This window comes from Nicotiana tomentosiformis, chromosome 3 (genome assembly GCF_000390325.3).
Source record: "Nicotiana tomentosiformis chromosome 3, ASM39032v3, whole genome shotgun sequence".
Taxonomy (NCBI): Eukaryota; Viridiplantae; Streptophyta; class Magnoliopsida; order Solanales; family Solanaceae; genus Nicotiana; species Nicotiana tomentosiformis.
In genome coordinates, this window is record NC_090814.1 from 88,392,262 (window position 1) to 88,416,354 (window position 24,093).

At 39.3% G+C, this 24,093-nt stretch overlaps 2 protein-coding genes across 2 annotated transcripts; one reads left to right on the forward strand and one right to left on the reverse strand.

Annotated features, from left to right (window-relative positions):
- The first annotated feature begins 11,651 nt into the window (after positions 1-11,651).
- Positions 11,652-18,702, forward strand: LOC104086984 (probable inactive purple acid phosphatase 1). The gene is made up of 13 exons (XM_009591353.4): positions 11,652-11,838; positions 12,760-12,944; positions 13,083-13,174; positions 13,539-13,605; positions 13,712-13,834; positions 14,327-14,419; positions 14,635-14,764; positions 15,117-15,198; positions 15,501-15,633; positions 16,737-16,942; positions 17,074-17,199; positions 17,762-18,071; positions 18,295-18,702. The coding sequence occupies exons 2-13, from the start codon at positions 12,777-12,779 to the stop codon at positions 18,598-18,600; spliced, it is 1,836 nt and encodes a 611-aa protein (XP_009589648.1). The 5' UTR covers positions 11,652-11,838; positions 12,760-12,776; the 3' UTR covers positions 18,601-18,702.
- A 531-nt stretch (positions 18,703-19,233) lies between these two features.
- Positions 19,234-22,791, reverse strand: LOC104086983 (abscisic acid receptor PYL8). The gene is made up of 3 exons (XM_009591352.4): positions 22,406-22,791; positions 21,201-21,416; positions 19,234-19,922 (listed from the first exon to the last, which is right to left on the reverse strand). The coding sequence occupies exons 1-3, from the start codon at positions 22,526-22,528 to the stop codon at positions 19,704-19,706; spliced, it is 558 nt and encodes a 185-aa protein (XP_009589647.1). The 5' UTR covers positions 22,529-22,791; the 3' UTR covers positions 19,234-19,703.
- Positions 22,792-24,093: the final 1,302 nt, after the last annotated feature.

A 24,093-nucleotide genomic window follows, 5' to 3' on the forward strand; every position in this document is an offset into this window, starting at 1 on the left:
GCCACCGGGCCCAGGTCTAAAAATCCGACAAAAGTCACAAAACCCGAAAGCCCATTCACCCACGAGTCTAACCATATAAAATTCATCAAAATCTGACATCATTTGGTCCCTAAAATCCCCAAATTATACTTTCTAAAATCTCAAGCCCTAACCCCTTATTTAACTTCAAAAATCCTACTAATTAGGTGGGAAAACAACGGGAAAACACCATAGCTAGGAGTATTAGAGCTCAACCAACTTATTTCTGTGAAAAATCTTGAATCCCCTTCAAAATAATCACTCCAAACGCTCTAAGGTCCGACTTGAAAATGGTGAAAATGAACAAAAAATCGCGAAATCTCCTATTTATGCAATCTACCCAGCGAAACCGCACTTGCGGTCCCTTTTTCCGCTTCTGCGATGCCGCACCTGCGTAATTTTCATCGTAAGTGCGGAACTCACTTAAGATCCTAGGTTCTGCATCTGCGGCCAAATCTCGCACTTGCGGAAGCGCACATGCGCATCTCCTTTCGCTTCTGCGAAGCCAGCCAAATTCCCCCCCCTTCCACATCTGCGCCCCAGGTATCGCACCTGCGGGCTTGCAGATGCGACATCCTTCTCGCACCTGCGGTTTCAGTCCACCTTAGCCTTGCCAGCACCTGCGACTTCCCCAAGCGCTTCTGCGCCCTCGCACATGCGGCTACCTCTTCGCAGGTGCGGTAAAACACCACCACCAGCAGCAGTTCAGCTGCATTTCCAAATTCCCAAACCTCCTGTTAACCACCCGAAACCACCCCGAGGCCCTCGGGACCTCGACCAAACATACCGACGCATCCCATAACATTATACGAACTTAGTCGAACATTCAAATCACCTTCAACAACACCAAAAACTCGAATAACACACATGATTCAAGCCTAATGAACTCAGAAATTTTCGAATTCCACAAACGACGCCGAAACCTACCAAACCACGTCCGAATAATCTCAAAATTTTCACATAAGTTATAAATGACACCACGAACCTACTCCAACTTTCAGAAATCCAATCCGACCCCGATATCAAAATTTTCACTGCCGGGCAAAATCGGTAAAATTTTAGCTTTCGCCAATTCAAGCCTAATTCTACCACGGAACTCTAAATCACATTCCAGATGCGTTCCTAAGTCCGAAATCTCCTAACGGAGCTAACAAAACCATCAAAATTCAAATCCGAGATTATTAACATATAAGTCAACATCCGGTTGACCTTTCCAACTTAAGCTTCTAATAAAGAGATTAAGTGTCTCAACTCACTCCGAAACCACTCCGGACCCGAACCAACTAACCTGATCTATCATAATATAGCTGAAGAACACAAAAAGAAGTAGAAATGAGGGAAACGAGGCTATAACTCTCGAAATGACCGGCTATGTCATTACATCCTCCCTCTCTTAAACAAATGTTCGTCCTCGAACGGGTCTAGAAACATACCTGGAGTCTCAAATAGGTATGGATATCTTCTCCGCATCTCCCGCTCGGTCTCCCAGGTGGCCTCCTCCACAGGCTGGCCTCTTCACTGCACCTTCACTGAAGTTATATCCTTTGACCTCAACTTCCGAACATGACGATCCAAAAATGGCCACCGGCTTCACATTATAAGTCATACCACCATCCAACTGAACCGTGCTGAAATCCAAAACATGGGATGGATCTCCGATATACTTCCGGAGCATAAAATCGTGAAACACTGGATGCACACTCGATAAGCTGGGTGGCAAGTCTAGCTTTTAAGCCACTCCTACTCTGTGAAGCACCTCAAAAGTCTCAATGAACCATACGCTCAACTTGACCCTCTTCCCAAACCTCATAACACCCTTCATGGGTGATACCTTCAGCAACACCTTCTCCCCAACTATGAAAGACACATCACAGACCTTTCTGTCCACATAGCTCTTCTGCCTAGACTACGCTACGCGAAGCCGCTCCTGAATCGATTTCACCTTGTCTAATGCATCCTGGACCAAGTATGTACCCAATAACCTAGCCTCACCCGACTCGAACCATCCTATTAGAGATCTACACCTCCTCTCATATAAAGCTTTGTACGGAGTCATCTGAATTCTCGACTGATAACTGTTGTTATATGAAAACTCCGCGAGCAACAGAAACTGGTCCCATGAACCCCCAAAGTCAATGACATAAGCGCGTAACATGTCATCCAATATCTGGATAGTGTGCTTGGACTGTCTGTCCGTCTGAGGGTGAAAGGTTGTGCGTAACACAACCTGAGTACCCAACTCTCGCTGCACTGCCCTCCAAAACTACGATGTAAACTGAGTGCCCTTAACTGAAATGATAGAAAGTGGTACAACATGCAGGAGAACAATCTCTCGGATGTAAATCTCAGCCAACTGCTCTGAAGAGTAAGTAGTGCCAATTGGAATGAAGTGTGCGAACTTGGTCATATGATCCACAATAACCCAAATAACATCGAACTTGCTCGAATTCTATGGGAGCCCAACTACGAAGTCCATGGTGATCCGCTCCCACTTTCACCCTGGGGTCTCTAACCTCTGAAGCAAGCCACACAGTATCTGATGTTCATACTTAACCTGCTGACAGTTGAGACACCAAGTCAAAACCCCAACTATATGGGCCTCCTCAAGAATACCGAAAGTTATGGGCCTCCTCAAGAATCAACTCCCGGAACCCATCTACATTAGGCACACATATCCGTCCTTGTATCCTTAACACGTTATCATCTCCAATAGTCATATCCCTAGCATCACCTCGTTGAACCATGTCCTGAAGAACGAGTAGGTGGGGGTCATCATACCGACGCTCCCTGATACTGTCATAAAGAGAAGCCCTGGAGACCACACAAGCCAACACCCGACTCAGCTCCGAAATATCCAATCTAACAAACTGGCCAGCTAAGGCCTGAACATCCAATACCAAAGGTCTCTCTGCTGCTGGAAGATATGCTAAACTCCCCAAATTCTCCGCATGGCGACTCAAAGCGTCGGCCACCACATTGGCCTTCCCCGAATGGTATAAAATAGTGATATCATAGTCCTTGAGAAGCTCCAACCATCTCCGCTAACGCAAATTAAGATCCTTCTTCTTAAATAGATGCTGCAAACTTCGGTGATCAATATAGATCTCACAATGAACTCCATACAAATAATGACGCCAAATCTTCAAGGCATGAACAATGGCTGCTAACTCAAGATCATGGACATGATAGTTCTTCTCATGGGTCTTCAATTGGCACGATGCATAGGCAATCACCCTACTCTCCTACATCAGAACACATCCAATACCTATCCTCCAAGCATCACAATACACGGTGTAAGAACCTGAAGCTGACATCAGAATTAGAACTGGAGTTGTGGTCAAAGCAGTCTTGAGCTTCTCGAAGCTCTCCTCACACTCATCCGACCACCTGAATGGAGCACCATTTTGGGTCAATTTGGTCAAGGGCGATGCAATAGATGAAAATACATCCACAAAGCGACGGTAATAGCCCGCCAAACCAAGGAAACTCCTAATCTCTGTGGTTGAGGACGGTCTGGGCCAACTCTGCACCGCCTTTATCTTCTTCGGATCCACCTGAATACCCTCACCGGACACCACGTGTCCCAAGAATGCTACTGAACCGAGCCAAAATTCACACTTGGAGAACTTTTCATAAAGTTTCTCCTCCCTCGATCTCTACAATACAATCCTCAAATGCTTAGTATGCTCCTCCTGGCTACGAGAATACACCAGGATGTCATCAATGAATACAATAATGAATGAGTCCAAATAGGGCTAGAATACACTGTTCATCAAATGCATGAACGTTGTTGGGGCATTGGTCAGCCCAAAAGACATCGCTAAGAACTCATAATGGCCATTTCGGGTCCTGAAACTGTCTTAAGAATATCCGAATCCCGAATCTTCAGCCGGTGATACCCATACCTTAAATCAATCTTGGAGAACACCCTCTCCCCCTAAAGCTGGTCAAATAGATCATTAATACGTGGCAAATGATACTTGTTTTTGACCGTGACCTTGCTCAACTGCCTATAGTCAATGCACATCCTCATAGAACAATCTTTCTTCTTTACAAATAGAACATGTGCACCCCAAGGTGACACGCTAGGACGAATAAACCCCTTATAAAGGAGTTCCTGAAGTTGTCTCTTCAACTTCTTTAACTCCGCCAGTGCCATACGATACAGTGGAATAGAAATAGGCTGAGTGCCTGGCACCAAATCAATACCGAAGTCAATATCCCTGTCAGGCGGCATGCCCGATAGGTCTGCAGGAAACACATCCGGAAAATCACGCACCACGGGAACAGAATCAATAGCAAGGACCTCTACACTAACATCCCTTACAAAAGCCAAATAAGATAAGCAACCCTTCCCAACCATCTGCTGAGCCTTCAAGTATGAAATCACTTTACTGGGAACATAGCCTAAAGAACCGCTCTACTCAACTCTCGGCAATCCTGGCATCGTGAACGTCACAGTCTTAGCGTGACAATATAGAATAGCATGACATGGAGACAACCAATCCATACCCAATATCACATCAAAATCGACCATACAGAGCAGCAAAAGATCCACTCTGGTCTCCAGATCCCCAATGGTCACCACACATGACCGATATACGCGGTCCACAATAATAGTATCACCCACAAGAGTAGATATATGAACAGATGAAACTAAAGACTCATGGGGCATATCCAAAAAATGAGCGAAATACGAGAAAATATATGAATAAGTAGAACCAGGGTCAAATAATACAGAGGCATCTCTGTGACAAACTGAGACAATACATGTAATTGCAGCATCTGAAGAAATGGCATATGGTCTGGCTGGGAGGGCATAGAAACGGGCCTGGCCACCCGCTGATCTGCCTCCCCCTTTCGGGCGACCCCTAGCTGACTGAGCTTCACCCCTAACTGGTTGAGCGGGTGGTGGAGGAATTGGTGTTGAAGTCAAAGACTGACTCCTCTGCTGAGATGAACCTCCCATCAGGCGGGGATGATACATCTTAATATGACCCAAATCCCTACACTCAAAGCAACCTCTACCGACCACTGGGACTGAAGGGAGCCCCGAGCATTAGAATAACCGCTAGAAGGTCCTAACATAGATGAACCCTAAGCTGATGGTGCATGCGACGAACTCTGAGCTGGTAGCGCACCGAATGATGACTGGCCCTGCTGATAACCATGGGGCCCATGACCAGATGATGCACCTCGGTGTACTGGGGCGAGCCGTTTGAGCATGCCTGAAATGACAACCTCTATCGTGCTGGAACTGACCCCCAGAAAGAGTACCACTAAATCCACCATGTCCACGAGACCTCTTGGACTCTCTCTCAACCCTCTCCTGACTGTGAACCATCTCAATCTGACGAGCAATGTCGATAACCTCATCAAAAGTAGAATCAGACCCTCTTTCTCCAGTCATAAGCATCACATCTGATAAGTGAGGCCATCTATAAACCTCCTGATCCTCTCCTTGTCTGTGGGAACCAACCAGATAGCATGACGGGACAACTCCGAGAATCGCATATCATACTGCATCACAGACATATCACCCTGACGAAGCTTCTCAAACTGTCTGCTCAGCTCCTCTCTGCGGGACTGAGGCACGAACTTCTCCAGAAAGATAACAGAGAACTACTGCTAGGTAAGGGGCATTGCGCTGACCGGCCTACGCCTCTCGTAAGCCTCCCACTAACTGAATGTAGCCCCAGAGAACTGAAAGGTAGTGAACGAGATCCCACTGGTCTGCAGAATACATGTTGTATGGAGTATCCTCTGACACTTGTCCAAGAAACCATGTGCATCATTTCCCTCTGCACCACTGAAAGATGGAGGTTGGAGTCTCTCAAACCTCTCCAATATACGTTGCTCATCCTTAGGCATAGTAGGATAGAACACCCGACCCAAGAAGAAGCTGTTGCAGCCGAAATAGAGACCGCCTGAGCAAGACTAGAACACGCGGTCAGAATCTGAGCTAAGGCCTCCTGAAGGCCTGGAATCACAATAGGCACAAAGAGGTGCCTGAGCTAGTGCATCAACAACTGGAATCTGGTCCTAATATGGGGCAACTGGTGGATTATCAGGTATTGCCCCAGCTGCTATGCGGGTTGCACCTCTGCCCCTACCGCAGCCTTTACCGAGCCCTCGGCCTCTTGCGGCCCTGACTGGTGGTACTGATGGCTGTACATCCTGCCCGGTAGTACGAGTCCTTACCATATGTAAGAGAATGAAAAAACAGATGTTTAGTTACCAAAATCAACAGATTCGCACGATAAGAATTCAAGAATGTGGAAATTTTCCTAAAGGTTCTGCAGCCTCTCGAAGATAAGTACAGACATCTCTGTACCGATCCGTAAGACTCTACTAAAACTCGTAAGACCTATGTAACCTAGGCTTTGATACCAATATGTCACGATCCAAAATCAACCGTCGTGATGGCGGCTATCATGGAACTAGGCCAGCCTCAACTCAACAACCCAACACCAACAACAATAAATTTTAAAACGTTAACGAAAGTATTTAACATTTAAGAAAAACTGTTTAAAACATATGAAAATCCCAAAGTGATACAATCCAGCCCAAAACCACGGTGTCACTGAGTAAATGAGCGTCTAGATCAGAAATACAGTCTACTACAGAGTCAAGGTCCGCGAACGTTGTGCAGCTACCTTGATAGTCTCTAGAACTCTAGAATCCTCAATCAACAACCGCCGCTACGACTGGTATCGCCTGGATCCGCACACGAGATGCAGGGAGTAACGTGAGTACACTAACACCGTAAGTAACAAGTCCAAACTTTGGACTGAAAGGTAGTGACGAACTCAACCTCAACAGGTATAACCGAAATAAATGTGAAGAAACCTAAGCATGCTTTCAAGTCAAATATACAGCTCAAACAGTAAAGGATATACATATCTGAATAGAGTAAGGTATACAACCTAACTATCTCTACATGCCAATGCACAAACTATATGAAATGCACTATGTGCTCTACTCTCAAGTATTTAACTACTCGGTACTGTATATGGCCATCCGGCCCAGGGAAATCCATCCCGGAACATATACAACACTGACTATAAGTCACCAGTACCGAAAAAAATGGGCAATCCAACCCTGTGGAGAAATCCATCTCCAAGTATCAAGTACTTCGGACAAATCCATGTCCAGGGAAATCCATCCCTCAATAATATCACCCGTGCTCACTAGGTGTGTGTTACAGACTCGAGAGGGGTTCCTACAACCCAAGCACTATCATAATCATCAATATAACCACTACGGCGTGCAGTCCGATCCCATAACTATCACTCATAACCAGGCACTCGGCCTCACTCACTCATCAACCTCTCTAGTCTCACCACATGCCCACAATGTCACAAAAACAACTTGGAACAATGATATGATGAATCAATAAATAATTAAGACCGAGATATGATATTAAAAAAAATGCATGATCATGACTGAGTATGGAATAGCAAATGAAACTAGTGAGATGACAGTAATAAACGACTGTTAAGGGTCCAACCAATACCGGCACAAAGACTAAACATGATATCTAGCACGATCTATAGCTCAACTACTTTATCACCTGATGAAAACATGGATATCAACAGGATAGAGTCACTAAACGGTGCCATGGAAACACCCAGGTCATAATTCTCACAGTGCACGCCCGTCAATGCATGTGCGTCACTTCAATACCAATCACATAACATATAATTTGGGGTCTCGAACCCTCAGAACCAAGTTTGAAAATGTTAATTACCTCAAACCAAGAAAAGTCCTACTCCGGAATGCCCTTGCCTCTCAATTCGGCCTCCGAACGTCCAGAATCTATCCACAAGTAATACAATACGATCAATATAGGCTAAAGTAATCAATTCTACAAGAAAATACCAAATTATAGCCAAAATCCGAAATCGACTCAAACCCGGCCCCCGGGCCCACGTCTCAAAATCTGACAAAAGTCACAAAACCCGAAAGCCCATTCACCCACGAGTCTAACCATATGAATTTCATCAAAATATGACATCATTTGGTCCCTAAAATCCCCAAATGTCACTGTATAAAATCCCAAGCCCTAACCCCTTATTTCACTTCAAAAATCCTACTAATTAGGTGGGAAAACAACGGGAAAACACCATAGCTAGGAGTATTAGACCTTAAGCAACTTACCTTTGTGAAAACCCTTGAATCCCCTTCAAAAAATCACTCTAAACGCTCCAAGGTCCGACTTAAAAATGGTGGAAATGAACAAAAATTCGCGAAATCTCCTATTTATGCAATCTGCCCAGCGAAAACTCACATGCGGTCCTTTTTCCACTTATGCGACGCCGCACCTACATAATTTTCATCGCAGATGCGGAACTCACTTAAGATCCTAGGTTCCGTATATGCGCCCAAATCTCGCACCTGCGGAAGCGCACTTGCGCATCCCCCTCCACTTCTGCGAAGCCAGCCAAGTTGCCCTCTTCCGCATCTGCGCCTCAGGTCTCGCACCTGCGGGCTCGAAGATGCGACAACCTTTTTGCACTTGCGGTTCCAGTCCACCTTAGCCTTGCCCGCACCTGCTACTTCCCCAAGCGCTTCTGCGCCCTTGCACCTGCGGCTCCCTCTCCGCAGGTACGGCAAAACACCAGCAGCAGTAGTTCAGCTTTGTTTCCAAATTCCCAAACCTCTCGTTAACCACCCAGAACCACCCCGAGGCCCTCGGGACCTCGACCAAAAATACCAACGCGTCCCATAACATCATACGAACTTAATAGAACCTTCAAATCACCTTCAACAACACCAAAAATACGAATAACACACGAATTCAAGCCTAATGAACTCAAAAAATTCCGAATTCCACAAACGACGCCAAAACATACCAAATCACGTCTGAATGACCTCAAATTTTGCACACAAGTGAGAAATGATATCACGAACCTACCCTAACTTCCGAAAATCCAGTCCGACCCTGATATCAAAATTTTCATTGCCGACCAAAATTGCCAAAATTCTAACTTTCTCCAATTCAAGCCTAATTCTACCACGGACCTCCAAATCACATTCCGGACGCGTTGTTAAGTCCGAAATAACCTAACGGAGCTAACGAAACCATCAAAATTCAAATTTCAGATCATTTACAAATAAGTCAACATCCAGATGACTTTTCCAACTTAAGTTTCTAATAAAGAGACTAAGTGTTTCAACTCCGAAACCACACCGGACCCGAATCAACTAACCCGATCTATTATAATATAGACACAAAAAGAAATAGAAATAGGGGAATTGAGGCTATAACTCTCGAAACGACCGGCCGGATCGTTACATGTTAGCTCCTCTCCAGTTTCCTAGCACAAACGTCGAAGACAGGCGACCGTCCTCCACATTGAAGGACTTACCTGTGCCAAACACACCTGGTAACGAAGGCAAAACTCCACAATCACGGAATCAAGGTACCCGCTCAAAGAAAACGCACCCAAAGTAAAGGGATGCGTAGAAAAATATGTAAAACCTTCCTTGGGAATGGTCACTCGCTCCGATAGATTATGAGCAATAATATCTAACTCATGACAACGACAATCCTCCTTCACAATAGAAATACTGGAAGGACGAATGGAAGAAGGATACCTACTAATAACTCATGTATGAGGGTTAGCAGTAGGAAATTTCTCTTCAAAATCCTTTGAAGTACTAAGTCTTCTTGGGATGATGGAACCCACCGTTGGAGGAACAAAGTCCTCGATTTTGTTCTTTGTAGAACTAACTCGCTTAGAGGAAGAATCCATTGAAAAATAAGATGGAAAAGGTTTTGTGTTTGAAGAAAACTAGAGGAAGAATAGAAAGTAAAGATGCAAATCAGGAGTTTGAGAAATTATGAAACGAACAAGAAAAGAATGTGGCGTATAAGCAAAATTTTATCGGTTAAATTTATGGCCATGATTATCTCGATAATTGGCAAAAGACGTGCTGAATCATGGGATGACGCATGTTCGGGGCATTAAATATGGAGAGACGCGCGTCTAATCAACTGTGAGGGTCCTTCAGAGAGAGTTATAGTAATTCCCGCCAAAAAGGTATTTCTACCAACTTCCCGGTAATATAAAGTTATGTCACCGAAAAGTAGGGGGACTATATGTATAGGGTGAAATATGATATGATACGTGGTCGCCTAAAGGGAGGACACGTGGTCGCCTAAAGGGAGGACACGTGGAACCCAAGACAGGAATGGCCGAAAATCGAACGCAATCATTCCACTTGTCACCGGAAAGGATAACGTTCATAAAGGTGTATTAAATGCTCTGCGCCAGGTAATATTTAATAGGAAATATTCTGCAGCATTAAGAGCGACGGTCCATTACAGAGAATTTGGTATTTATGTTCACCGTTACGTATTCATCAATGATCCTCATAATTGACATTTAAGGAGGACATGATCCTATGACTTCCTTCCATAGAGATAACTATAAATAGTGAGCTCAGTTATCATTGTAAGGGATACGAATTTTCTGACAAAACTTATACTATATTCTATACGAAGCTTAATACAATCTTATTTTTTTGCTTTTTGATCTCATCATTGTTGTGCCCGGAAACCTTCATCTCTGTTATTTCATCTATATTTCAAGGCTAAGTATTGTACATTTATTCAATTATTGTATTATTTCAGGATCAAATTAATTTACTTGTCTAGAAACCACGTATAAATTCAACTGTATTATTTTACGGATAAACAGTTATATCATATAGGTAATCTAAAAGAGTGTATTATCGTAAAGATTCGAGTATGTAATCCATTACTGATAAAATTTTAATTTTTAACGCTCGTGTACTATGCAATAAACATGTCAAAGTTGTTTGTTACAAAATTAAGAGGAGGAATACCACCCACAAAATTATTATTATTCGTCGCGTAAATAATTCCTTAATTATAATTTCTCAAATAGCATGTGAAAGAAATGACCCTTTTGGTTTTGTTTAAATTTTATAGAGAACCAAAATATCAAGGAAAAAACTTGCAACTAAAAAGGAATAAAATTCATTAAATGAACTAGTAAACTTTTTAGTTGAATCTAGTGTATTATTCGTATAGAGTGAACTTTTATACAAAGTGCCTTCGTTGATGAAATAATCTTTTGTATTTAATTGTCTTAAACTTTTAAAGTATTTTTTTTCTTACAAGATTCATGCAGAACTATTGAATATAACATATAATGTTTATGCGTTAAGTAATTTACTTTACAAAATCTCTAAAATATTACTTTCTTCAATCGACATGGAAAACACACCAACCTTTTACTTTTATGTGATAATACATATTTCAATCTTCTAAATACCAAAAAATGGCTTAGAGAATATCTTATTATTTTGTATGAAATCTATTCTATTCCTCTAGCCCTATTACTTGTCACTTTTGTTATTTCAAAATATTTTTCATTTTAGAAAATCAAGAACTTAATTATTTTTCTATTTTTACCATTATTACTCTAATAAATATTCTAAAAGAAGTAAAAAATTTACCAATTTTACTCATATAAATAACTTTAAAAAGTTAGTATATATTTCGTCCTATCATCGTTCAGCTACACCAGAGAAGTACAAAGTGATGATTCCAAGAATAATTCTTTGGAATCATAAGATGTCACAATCATTATGAATAAGACAATAATCACTTCATCGTCTTCCAGAAAACACGTAATGGACTGGATCTTCCCCTTAAATTCTAAGCTTTTCTTGCTCCCTTAAATTAAGCTGCTAAAATCAACACTAAAACTTTAGCTTTATGGATTTGTTCCCACGTGCTACTTAAATTTGTATCTTGAACTTCATTCAAATTCCAAGTAGTTTAAGGTTAGTTTTCTATTCTTCATTTTCTATTGAATTTACTGTTTCCAGTTTTTCTTGGATACCAAACTTGCTGATTTATTGCTGTATGTATTTGCTTTGTTGGATACAGACATAATGGTTGGTCATGATTTTAGTCAGATATTTTTCGTTAGTGTCCGGACAAAGTCCCAAATTAAAAGTTCGACAAAAGAAATCAGTACTATGTTTGAGGATAGTCTTAATAGATTGAGGCATTTTTGGTAAACCTACGTAATTTTGTCTCAGCAGTATCATCCCATGTTAAGAGTGTTTTTGAGATAATTGAGATCAATCAATCTAACTATACATCAATTCCAAACTAGTTGTAGTCGACTATATGAATCGCCTGCAATCATTCTGCGCTACTTAAGCACGTGCGTAGGTGGGAGCATCGACGATTATTTATAGTTAAGACTATTTTTGAACTAAGTTATCAACATTCTCCTTCTTTATCCTTGTTTGGAACTGGCCATGCTTGCAAAAGTTAATTTTTAGGGAAGTTCTTAGGATCAGGGGAGCAAATGGTAAAGTTGCTGCCATGTGACCTATAGGTCACGAGTTCGAGCCGTGGAATAGCCTCTTGCAGAAATGCAGGGCAAGACTGCATACAATAGATCCTTGTGGTCCGGCCCTTCCCCTGACTCGGCGCATAGCGGGAGCTTAGCGCACCGGGCTGTCCTTCTTAGCATATGTTATTTTCTTTTTTGGGGTTCAAGCAGGGAGTTGAACTTGGTTTCATGATTATATGCAAGGCATAAATGATTCAATTGGCTAGTTATACACCTAGTGTTGCTATACTTGTTTTAATCATGTTATTAAATTTCGAAAGATATCTTATCTTCAATACTGGATACGTCATTTTCCCTTGATTTTCTATTCTAATTAATACTGTTTCATTGGTTTCAGATTTTGCGCTGGACGCAATGGGAACTTTAGTAGCTTTTCTTTCAATTATGTTGACTCTGGTTAGCCGTCAAGGGGTAACATGTCATGGGGAGCATCCTCTTTCAAAGATCGCCATTCATAAGACCGTTCTTTCCCTTGACATTCATGCTTCTATTAAAGCCACTCCTTCAGTTCTTGGGGTTAATGTAAGCTCTCATAGCTTTTCTTACAGTTGAATTTCCTGAGGTCTTCAATAAACAATGGCATAGTTGGTCTAGATTTGCAAATGAGAATATACTGTAATTCTTTCCCCTTCATTGTTAAATTTTCCCTTCAAATTGCAGGGCGAAAACAAAAAATGGGTTGTTCTAGAGTACAACATTTCAAATCCCTCGGCCGGTGATTGGATTGGGGTATTTTCTCCAGGCAATTTCAGGTAAAATTTCATGCAGTTATCAATTTTTAATCAAACTATTGCATGGTCTCGATAAAAGACATATTTGGCAATACAAAGTGAATTTGATATTAAAAAGTTGAACTGCATCATTTTACTTACCAGTATGATTTCCTACTTATCCACAGCTTTCATATTTTCCTCGTACTCTTTGTTTCTATTTTATGACTAGAAGTTCATACATCAAATCTTGTTCCTAACTGAACAGCTACCTAAACATTTGAGTTAAAAACTAAAATCCTTGTCCCCTTGAGAATATTAGTAGTGAAGTTTTGGTAATATCGTGTGAATATGGTGGCTTTAATCTGTCATTTGACGCATAACCATGACTTTTTCTTTTGGTTAGTGCATCTAGCTGCTTCCCTGATAATCCAAGAACATTTCCACCATTCTTGTGTACAGCACCTATAAAGGTTGGTGTTCTTACTCGGTTTCAGTAGATTTGGATCCAAAAATTTCTCTTCGATGAAAGGATAAAGATTAACCATGGTTGTCCCATACTTGCATTTTTTCCTGCAGTATAAATATGCCAATTACTCGAGCCGTCGCTACAAAGACACAGGGAAAGGATCACTGAAGCTTCAATTGATTAACCAGAGATCAGACTTTTCTTTTGCCTTGTTTTCTGGTGGACTCTTCAGTGTATATTCATAGCTTTCTTACCCTTGTCAATTCTGTCCAGAGTTTGCATTTTTGCTCTGAATGCAACTTTATGTATATATTTTTCCATCACTACTATGTACTTTTCTTCAAGAATATCTAACTTGCATGTTAAATTATCTCATCACTTACAAATTATTACCTGGACCAAACTTTCTCTTATAGCTTGATTTTGTTCCTTTTGTAGACAACTTAAATAATTTCCTGATCCACTTTATCTTTGAATTCAATTTTGCAAAGCTTTTGAGCTTTCAAAACTTCAGAACCTAAATAGAGTAGTTTCTGTCTTTGTTTTGTGGCTATGTTCATTGTATTGATCTCTACAACTGTATAGAATCGTCTCTTTCATCTGTCTCTTTCTGTGTGTGGATTTCCTTCTATTCCTCTTTCACTTTCCTGTTTTTGCAGTGTTTTTATATAACATATAACTTCGTAATGATCTCATTTTACTTAATTTATCTCCTTATCCAACAGCCAAAGCTGGTTGCAGTATCAAACATAGTTGCCTTTGCAAATCCAAATGCACCAGTATACCCGCGCTTAGCACAAGGAAAGACATGGGGTGAAGTAAGTGCTTCTTTCCCTGCAAACAGAGGTCAAAATAAGCTTTCGGCCGCTTAATATTTATTTTTAATTTCTGTAGGCAGGATCCTTTTTGCAGTATCAGTGCCTTGTTAATTGTATCAGAAATTAGCTTTTGTGGACTAGGTTGTAGTCAACTATCTTTATTCCATATGTGTCTCACAAATAAATTGAGGAAACAACCTTCTTTGGACTTTCAGATGACTGTGACGTGGACAAGTGGATATGGAATCAACGAAGCAGAACCTTTCGTGGAATGGGGTCGAAAGGGAGGACAAAAGGGGCGTACTCCAGCAGGAACATTGACATTTGATCGCAGCAGCATGTGTGGTGCGTTGAACTCTCTTACATTTGAGGATGTTTTTGGGTATAGAATAAAAATGGGGTAATCACGGCTAACACGCTTACTGGAGTTAATTGGATAGAGCCAACTGATTAGTTATTAGAGAACTAGCATGAAGAATAATCATAGGTAAAACATAGGTATGACTTAGTTCATATAATTTTGACATATTCAAATTTCTCGCGCAGTAGATCACTTTCTATGCTTGTCATACAGAAACTAATCTTGAACCATGTATTACCCCGAGAATCAACATATCCTACAAAGCATGTTATTTAATTGTGTCAAATGTTAAGGTGGATCGTCAGTGGTATTTCTCAAATATGATGCCACTTGCAGGAGCACCAGCACGAACTGTTGGATGGCGTGATCCTGGATTCATCCACACTAGTTTACTAAAAGAACTTTGGCCGAACTCGCTGTATGTTTTCTATCCATGCCTGCGACAACTGCGTATAAATACATGTTTTCATTCTTCCATAAATGAGCGAACATTGAAAACTGTTCTTGGGCAGGTGTACTTCTATCTTCCATTATGGGAGCTTTGGATTTTACTTAATATTCCAAAACTCCATGTCAAAATGTTATACTTCTAAAACGAAAATTGTCTTCATTGTATTTATAGATGAGTTGGAGCTAGTACTTTTTATAGAACTGTGAGTGTTATGTTTTGTTGTTTTAGTACGTGAAATTCAGGATCACACTGCATCTTTGTCTTTGCAGGTATACCTACAAGATTGGTCATCGATTCTTCAATGACACATATATTTGGAGTCAGACATATCAATTTAAATCATCTCCTTATCCCGGTCAAAATTCTCTACAACGTGTTGTCATTTTCGGGGACATGGGAAAGGTAACATCTTCAGATTTAGTTACATTGCTATAACCTTTAATTTTGATCCTTTCACATAGATTTGCATTCCTTTTGTGCTGCTACATGTTATTTTATTGAGTACTAATTTTGAAGCTTTTGTTATCTTTCCATTTGGATTGTCAAGTTCACGGGGAAGAGAGGCCAGAAAAAAGCTTTTCTCAATAGCAAAGTAGCATAAGAATGCAAAATTTTCAAATTATTTTGAGGATAAGCACCTTTCTGACGAAGGTGAGAGAATGAGGAAAAAGAAAAATGACAATATTCGCAATAGTCTGGCACTTCTAGGTAAGTGCTCAATTATGGTGCAAATCCCATATCCGATTCATCATCCAACTGGATTTTCGGACTCAAGACGGATAGATCAACTAGTTAGGACTGTTAGTTGTCATAGTTGTGAGTTATGATGTCACTACTTAAATACACAGGTGTCTAAAAGCATAGAGAATTGTGATCATTTCGTGTCTTTATGTTCAACTAGTTCAGTTGGTAGCCTTGCCTCAAGTTTTAAAAGTAATTCTACTCATCCCAGTGGTTTTCTAGTATCTTGTCGTAGTTACTGCTTGTTGCTATTGGTAGTGATATTGCTTTCTTCCATCTATTTTTCTGGTTCTTACATTGTTGTTATCATTTTTCTGGCTATTCGATTGTTTTCTATTCATCCTCTCGAGCGGAGAGTCTTTCGGAAACAACCTCTACCTTCCCAGGGTAGGGTAGGATCTGCGTATACACTACCCTCCCCAGACCCCACTTATGATATTTCATTGGGATTTTTGTTGTTGTTGTCTACTCATCCCTGTAACTTTTAGATTATTACCAGAAACTCTATAGTAAATTGTAGATGTCAATTTGGTAGTTCTTTCTTTCTTGGATAAAATTGGAAACCAGACAAGTAAAACAGTTTATTCAAATTACTTTTTTCCTTGTTCAAGGACCAAATTCAACTTTCGTGGTATTTTTCATTTTGTGTTTGCTTTCCTTCACAAAATCATAGTTTCAAACAACTGGTTAAGCATTCTGAAAATTAACTATTCTAATCAGGCTGATCTTGTAATGATCTGCTTTTTCTTTATTACGTACTACAGGATGAAGCTGATGGCTCCAATGAATATAATCAATTTCAACCTGGCGCTCTTAACACTACCAATCAGCTAATTAATGTTTTAAAGAACATTGATATAGTGTTCCACATTGGTGATATCTGTTATGCCAACGGCTACATTTCACAGTGGGATCAGTTTACTTCGCAAATTGAGCCAATCGCTTCAACTATACCTTATATGCTTGCTAGGTACACTGCATTTCTAATTAGGAGAACCTTGTTGAACGTTTAACTAGTGGGATTCTACTGGGTTGTTGTTGTTGTTGAACGTTTAAGAATTTTCTGCTGGCTTTGTGGTAATTCTTTACTTCATTCTGCAGTGGCAACCATGAGCGCGACTGGCCTGATACGGGCTCATTTTATGGCAATATGGATTCAGGTGGAGAATGTGGAGTTTTAGTTCAGAATATGTTTTACGTTCCCACAGAGAACAGGGATAAGTTCTGGTATGGTGATTTTACCTATCTGATTATTTCGTTTCTGTAGGGGTTTTTTCCGACTCTTGGGATATATCATCATTGCTCAACTATGAAACTCACGGTATCTCTGTGACCGCCCCAATCTTTTCTCTTCATGGAATATATTCTTTTGAAAAATTCCATTTGATCATTATCCGTGAATTAGGAAGCTCTCCTGCAATGATTGTTAGCTTTGAAACAGTGTCTTTGCAGAACTGAATCTACCTTGAAAAAAAAAGTTGATGAACCAAAGAAAAGGGAAAATAAAATAGGAGTCGAAAGTAGGACAAAATCCTGAATCTAGCCCATCCACTACTTATATACTTGTTCGAACCGTCCTCTCAGATACAGTCAAACTTCTCTATAACAATACTTCAATATAACGGTCAAGTTTTCATTGGAATCAATTTTTCATGTTATGTTATCATAGATGTTTTCTATAACAACACTTCACTATTAACATAAAAAAAATGTCAGAACAAACGAGGTTGTTATACAGAGTTTGACCAACCTCTGTACTAGTTTCAGTATTCTTGTTTTCTTCTCTCAGGTATTCTACAGACTATGGTATGTTCCGGTTCTGCATAGCTGATACAGAACACGATTGGAGGGAGGGAACCGAGCAATATAACTTCATTGAACATTGTCTAGCATCTGTAGACAGACAAAAACAACCATGGCTAATCTTCCTTGCTCATCGGGTACTGGGATATTCTTCAGATTCTTCTTACGCTAATGAGGGATCTTTTGCAGAACCTATGGGTAGGGAAAGCCTTCAAAAACTCTGGCAGAAGTATAAAGTTGATATAGCCATTTTTGGCCATGTTCATAACTACGAGCGGACTTGTCCCGTCTACCAGGTAATTTTTGAACTTCCCGATTTGATCTTCTTTCATTTATTGTAAAAGGAGGCGCAAATCTTAGTATGTTATTTTGCCTATCATCCGACATTTAGTTAAAGCAGACTGCAAATATATAGGATGTTTCCACCCATCATATTTACATTTATTTCTTACTAATTAAAATGGTTCCACATTCTTTTATTTGACTGATGCAAAGACAACACTTGCTTGTTTACTGCAGAATATTTGTACAAACAATGAGAAGCACTTTTATAAGGGTGCCTTGAATGGAACTATACACGTAGCTGCTGGAGGAGCTGGAGCAAGCCTTTCAGATTTTACCCCCATCCAAACTACATGGAGTATCTTCAGGGATTATGACCATGGATTTGTGAAGTTGACAGCATTTGATCATTCAAATCTGTTGTTTGAGTATAAAAAAAGCAGAGATGGTAAAGTTTACGACTCGTTCAGGATATCTCGAGACTATAGACACATACTGGCCTGCGCATTCGACGGCTGCCCAAGCATGACCCTTGCATCTTGATCAGTTCATATAAATGCAGCATTCAGTTAATTTAATGTACATATTTGTATCCTCAATTCTACAATATATAAAAAAATAAAAACAGTCAAGACTTTTATTTTTTGCAGGTATGTGATATGCGCAACCATATAGCTTATGGGGTTCAAGATAATACAGCTATGCACTTTCCCTGATCAAGAAAAGAAGAGTAGGAGTAGGCATTCAACCTGATAATTACTCCATGGTATAGGTAACTAGTGTAAGTGACAACTAATCAACAGGGGAATAGGCAGGACACATCAGAGTATCACATTGCCCCCCTGTGACTCAAGAAATTTATGGACAATTTCCGCAAATAAATTTCCAATTGATTTACCAACAGTTAACTAAGACTGCATATTCACATAAATACATAAGCAAATGCACGAGAGCATACATGACCATTGACCGCAAGGTTGCCCAAGTCATTTGTACCCAGTAAAAGGTCACAGGCTCAATAAACATAGGCATTGAAAGTGCTCAACGCAGTCACATGGCAATCATTCTCAGTTTACATTAAAGCACGGTTAGAAGTCATCTTCAATTGTCCTCTTATGGCTCCAGCCATTATGCAACAGTTAAAGGTCTTCTCGTCAATGATGAATAATAACAAAATAAACGAGAGTGTTTGCAGATCTAGAGCCTTTCTCTATAACTAGTCTGTACAACATTAGCTCATGGATTGTACACCACCATTATTTACTGCAACTAGAGGCCACAAATGCAACTTAAAAGACTCTGACTAGCAACTCAACAGACACTGGAACAACGCTAAACTAAGACAAGTGACATACCACAACCACTATCAGAATTCTAAGAATTAAAACAAACTAGTCTTTTCATCCATTTACGGGGTGTCTAGAGATCCTTGTAAAACCTGTGGTTCTGAGACACTACAAACAAGTAATATGACTGAATGCTAAACATACACCGCAAAAAAAGAATAAATAAAAAAGAGAGCACCAACAGCACGGGAAGCTGGGAAGAGAGCAGCAACATCCAGTCCGCCTCCAAAGCCTTAGAGAACTAATAGCCTTGAGGAAGCTTCATCCCTAGTGTAATAACCTTCAGAACATCCTGAACCATTAGACCTGCTCAATGGGCTCTGTCCTGTCCTGCACAGCAAGTCGCTCTGAAACATCAGCAAGTGATTTTAGGTTGCATTTGATTAATGCTTCAACAAAGTAACACGTCTCATCTTTGGTGTTTCCTTCGGGTACGTCCACCACAAATGATTCAATCACCAGTGTCCCAGGTCTTCCATCAATCACCTCCGGGTGGACAGATATGATTGATGAGTAATTCTGGAAAAAAGATCAAGTTGAAAAAAAAGAAAAGAAATGAGGGATAAACACAATGCATTATTTTAATTGAATGTAGTGAAGAAGTAACTATAGGTCAGAAGTAACTAAAGATCATGTTTGACATGCTAAAATAAAGCAGATCATTCATCTAGTGGTTTCTTCAAAAGAATCCAAATACATATTACATTTTACCTTTACAAGACATGACATCACAATCATACAGCAACGAATTTTCAATTTTCCGCCTTCCGATTATAAAGGAAATGAATGGAAGTCCGTAACCCAATCCAAGTCACAAGTTCAGACACCCACGTTGGGCTACATAATGTATCATCCTCCCTTTATTATCAATAAGATAGCAATTTAAAATGAATCTATCTCGGCCTTCTGATGGACATTCTGACAAAGCTTATCATACTTTTAAAAGGTACATGCTCGGCTCTCTGTTAAGAATAACCTTAAGAGCTAATTAACTATCACTTTGCGGTGTATTTATCATTCAGTTTCATAGCACTATCATCAATCGAAGGTGTTGCTCTAGCTCAGAAAATTTTCACCACAAACAACCTGATTATTTCTACAATGTTTGTCATACTCTGGTGCATATAACACAAACCTTATTGTTTGTGCCAAATCAGAAAACCCATAGAGTTGGCTCTAAGAAAGGATTGGCATCAGAAAGATACACACTTATCTATTCCTCAAATCCCATAGAGTTGGCTCTAAGAAAGGATTGGCATCAGAAAGATACACACTTATCTATTCCTCAAATGCCTATAAGCTCATCTATTTTCTTCAGTTCTCAATGCACAAGTCAAAGGTGGCATTAAACGTATAATGTGACATGGTAGAATAAGAGAAAGTACCTTTACTATGATTCCAACAGCAATAAAGCTTAATAGCGAAAATTAATCTTTTAGATGAGAAACATGCTTATTTTTACTTTTTTGCCTCGAGTAACACAACTGCAAATCTCAATTTTTTGTTGACAAGTTGTGTAGGCTATTTTAGAGGAAGAGGAATAGTAGATATGCAATGCCACTACCACACAAATATCAATATCAGATGATTTGAGCTTCTCTTTATATACATATTAAATAAGCACTTTGGTACTCTAACTAGTTTGAAGGCAATTCTCCACCATAGAAATGATCATCCACTGAGAAAGAAACCTATGCTCAAGTGTACTCAATAACAATGAAATCTCTAAGTTGTTAAAAGTCAGAAAAAATAATGGGAAAAAAGGAAAAAACAAAAGAAGTGAGAATTGTTTAATACCCTAAGTCTGTGATCCCCGCCAATAATCCTGACAATTAAGATGTGCTCTTCATCATCAAGAAGCTCCAATCTCTCAGTACTCGTTGTTGCAGGGAGGCCTGACTTGACATCGACTTCCCTAAGACTACCAATCTCAAGATTTCCTTGCACAATGCACCTGCTGACAAAGGGCTTGTACTTTTGTGGCTGATCAAACCTCCTAACCAATGACCAAACCTGATCAAAAGAGGAAGACCCAGCTACCATTAGGACTGACTGAACACAAGCTACGAAATGTAAGTTACAAGAGAAAATAATTTGCCATTCTTGCAATTATAAGAGTTGATCCAGAACTTCAGTCAAAGTAAAAGCTATGCTAATCAAACTTCGAGAATAAGCAGATGAGTCATTCACCCCTTTTTGCATAATCAATGAACATATCAATCGCTCATGCATTTAGCCTTTTCTCTTTGTTAACTATAAGCACTTGCATTTGGTAGTTCTTCATGGGATTGTTTTGGTTCACGAACTAGTTATGCAAGAATTAAAATACAGGGTTTGCTATGAGAAATGATAATACATGAATTTCTCTGTCATGGAAGACAATATCTTACATGGAAGATTTGCAGAGATTGTGATGCCAAAATCAAGAATTAGCTAATCTTGGTAATACTAATACATGTACTCTTATTCCACGATCAAATGAAAAATAGATTCTTGATTATTAGTTGTATATATAGTTTTATACCACGATCATTTTTCTTATACAACTAACCAAACTAGTCCTAAGAGTCACTTTCAAAACCAGATAAACCAAACAGCTAAACGACTGGAACTCAAAAGAACATACAATCTTAGCTTGACCTAAAACAGGAAACAATTCAATTTCCCCCGTTTCATCTCCTATACAAATTTGACCAAGACATAAAACTAATTCATGGTCAGGTTGTCTAAATCAAAGCTTAGTGTACATGAAAGTTGACCTAATTCGGAACCATACAATGAACACAAATATAACGATGAATACAAACTAAAAAACCAGTCAAGACATCACAAAATTAAACCTAATTCGGAACCCATACAATCATCGCAAATATAACGAATTTATTGCTTTAGCTTCAAGATATTTCATAAGATAATCAATCTCGAGAAAAACACTCAGCTGAAAGTTAAAGCAACGGATCCGCGAAAAAAATAAAATGCAAAAGAGAGAGAAAAGGACGAACGAGATGAACAGGCGCTCGAATGTGCTTGACCAGAAAGGAACTGCATTGATTCTCCGCTAGGTCATGATGATGATGCTTCCTTATATACTCTTTCTCTAAACCGCTGAATCCGTTCGGGCTCATCGTCGCTTAGTTTCTCTCCACCGTTAACATCAAATAGTTAACGCCGTCTATTTCACTCCGCCGATGACCGGAGCAGGAATTTTCCGAGATTCTGATGGCTGGTTAACAGCTTCACGCGTATTGAATGAACTCGCAAGTTGACGAGTCAGACTCGGTGCGTTTGGGAAGTCGCCACCGCCATTACAAATAGAGCAGCTCCATTATCGATTTTAGTATTTAATTATCTCCCCTCTGAATATTTTATCATTTTCGGCGTCTTTGTTGCTTTTCCTTTTTCTTTTGCCCTTCATATTGTCCGTATTTGCCTGCTGAGCCACTGTTTTTGTCCGTTTCTGAAGTTGAAACTTTTGAAATCCCCAAACTACCCCTAAGTGGGCTGTTTATTTACGGTAGGTTTCTCAGTTTCAGCTCCCTCTGCTATTGAACCAATATCACGGTAAAAAAAATCTATAACAGCAAAATAACTGTTTTTGTCTTAATTGTTTGAAACACGATTTTCCTTTCTTTTTTTCTTTTCCCCTCCTTTTTCTAACTTTTTGCTTCAGGTTCTTTTCTATTAAATATTATTTCGGGTTATTTGTTGAATTAGTCTTCCCAAAATGAAGGCTAATTTTAAACAATTTTTTGCAATTTAAAATCAATACTATAATTATCGTATAACAACCAAACATGAGGTAATAAAAGATGATTAATCAAAGACGAAATAATATAAGGGGTATGTTTTGTTATTTATATGTTTCAGTTATTGTGATCAATACATTATAATCTCAATATAATTTACTTGTAAATCAAATATAAAATGCAATGGCGACACGGTCCTTTACGTATAATAGCCGGACATGGAAAACTACTCTTTCACTAAACTTTAGCAAAATGAAAGTCTTGAATCAGCCATGCTACTTTTTTTTTAATTTTAGCTATCTCAAAATTTTCCTCAGTTTTCCAAAAGATTGATATCCTCGACACCCTCTTCCAAATTCCATTAAACAAGAATAGAACAGGTTATACTTTATAAAAAAGGTTTTTTTAAAAGCTAAGTTTAAGTCTTATATGAGGAAAAAGATTAAAATTTTAAAATGTTGTTCATTTTTAAATACATTTCTAAATCGTTTGAGGAATACACTTTTTATCTATGGTTTGAAGTTTTTTTCCAAATGATTGTACATTTAGCTTGTAGATATTTTGGCAAAGAACACTATGCTCAAGCCTGAAAGTTTAAACTTAGTAGGCGTTTGGACATAAAAATTATAATTTTTGAAGAAAAATAATATTTGGAGTTAAGTTGAAAAATGATATTTGAAATTTGAAATTATGTTTGGCCATGCATTTCACTTGAAAAAACTCGTAGTTTTGTGAGTGGGTAAAAAAAATTTTCTGAAAATTTTGAAATCACTTTTTGATTTTTGAAAAACTCATTTTCGATTTTTTTTCAAAAACTTGCAAATTTCACGGATAAACACATTTTTGAATTTTTTTTTTATTTATGGACAAACGGGACCTAGACACTGTAGAAATTTTAGATATTTTAGATGTAAACGTTTGGCATCGTTACCGTTGTCGGATTG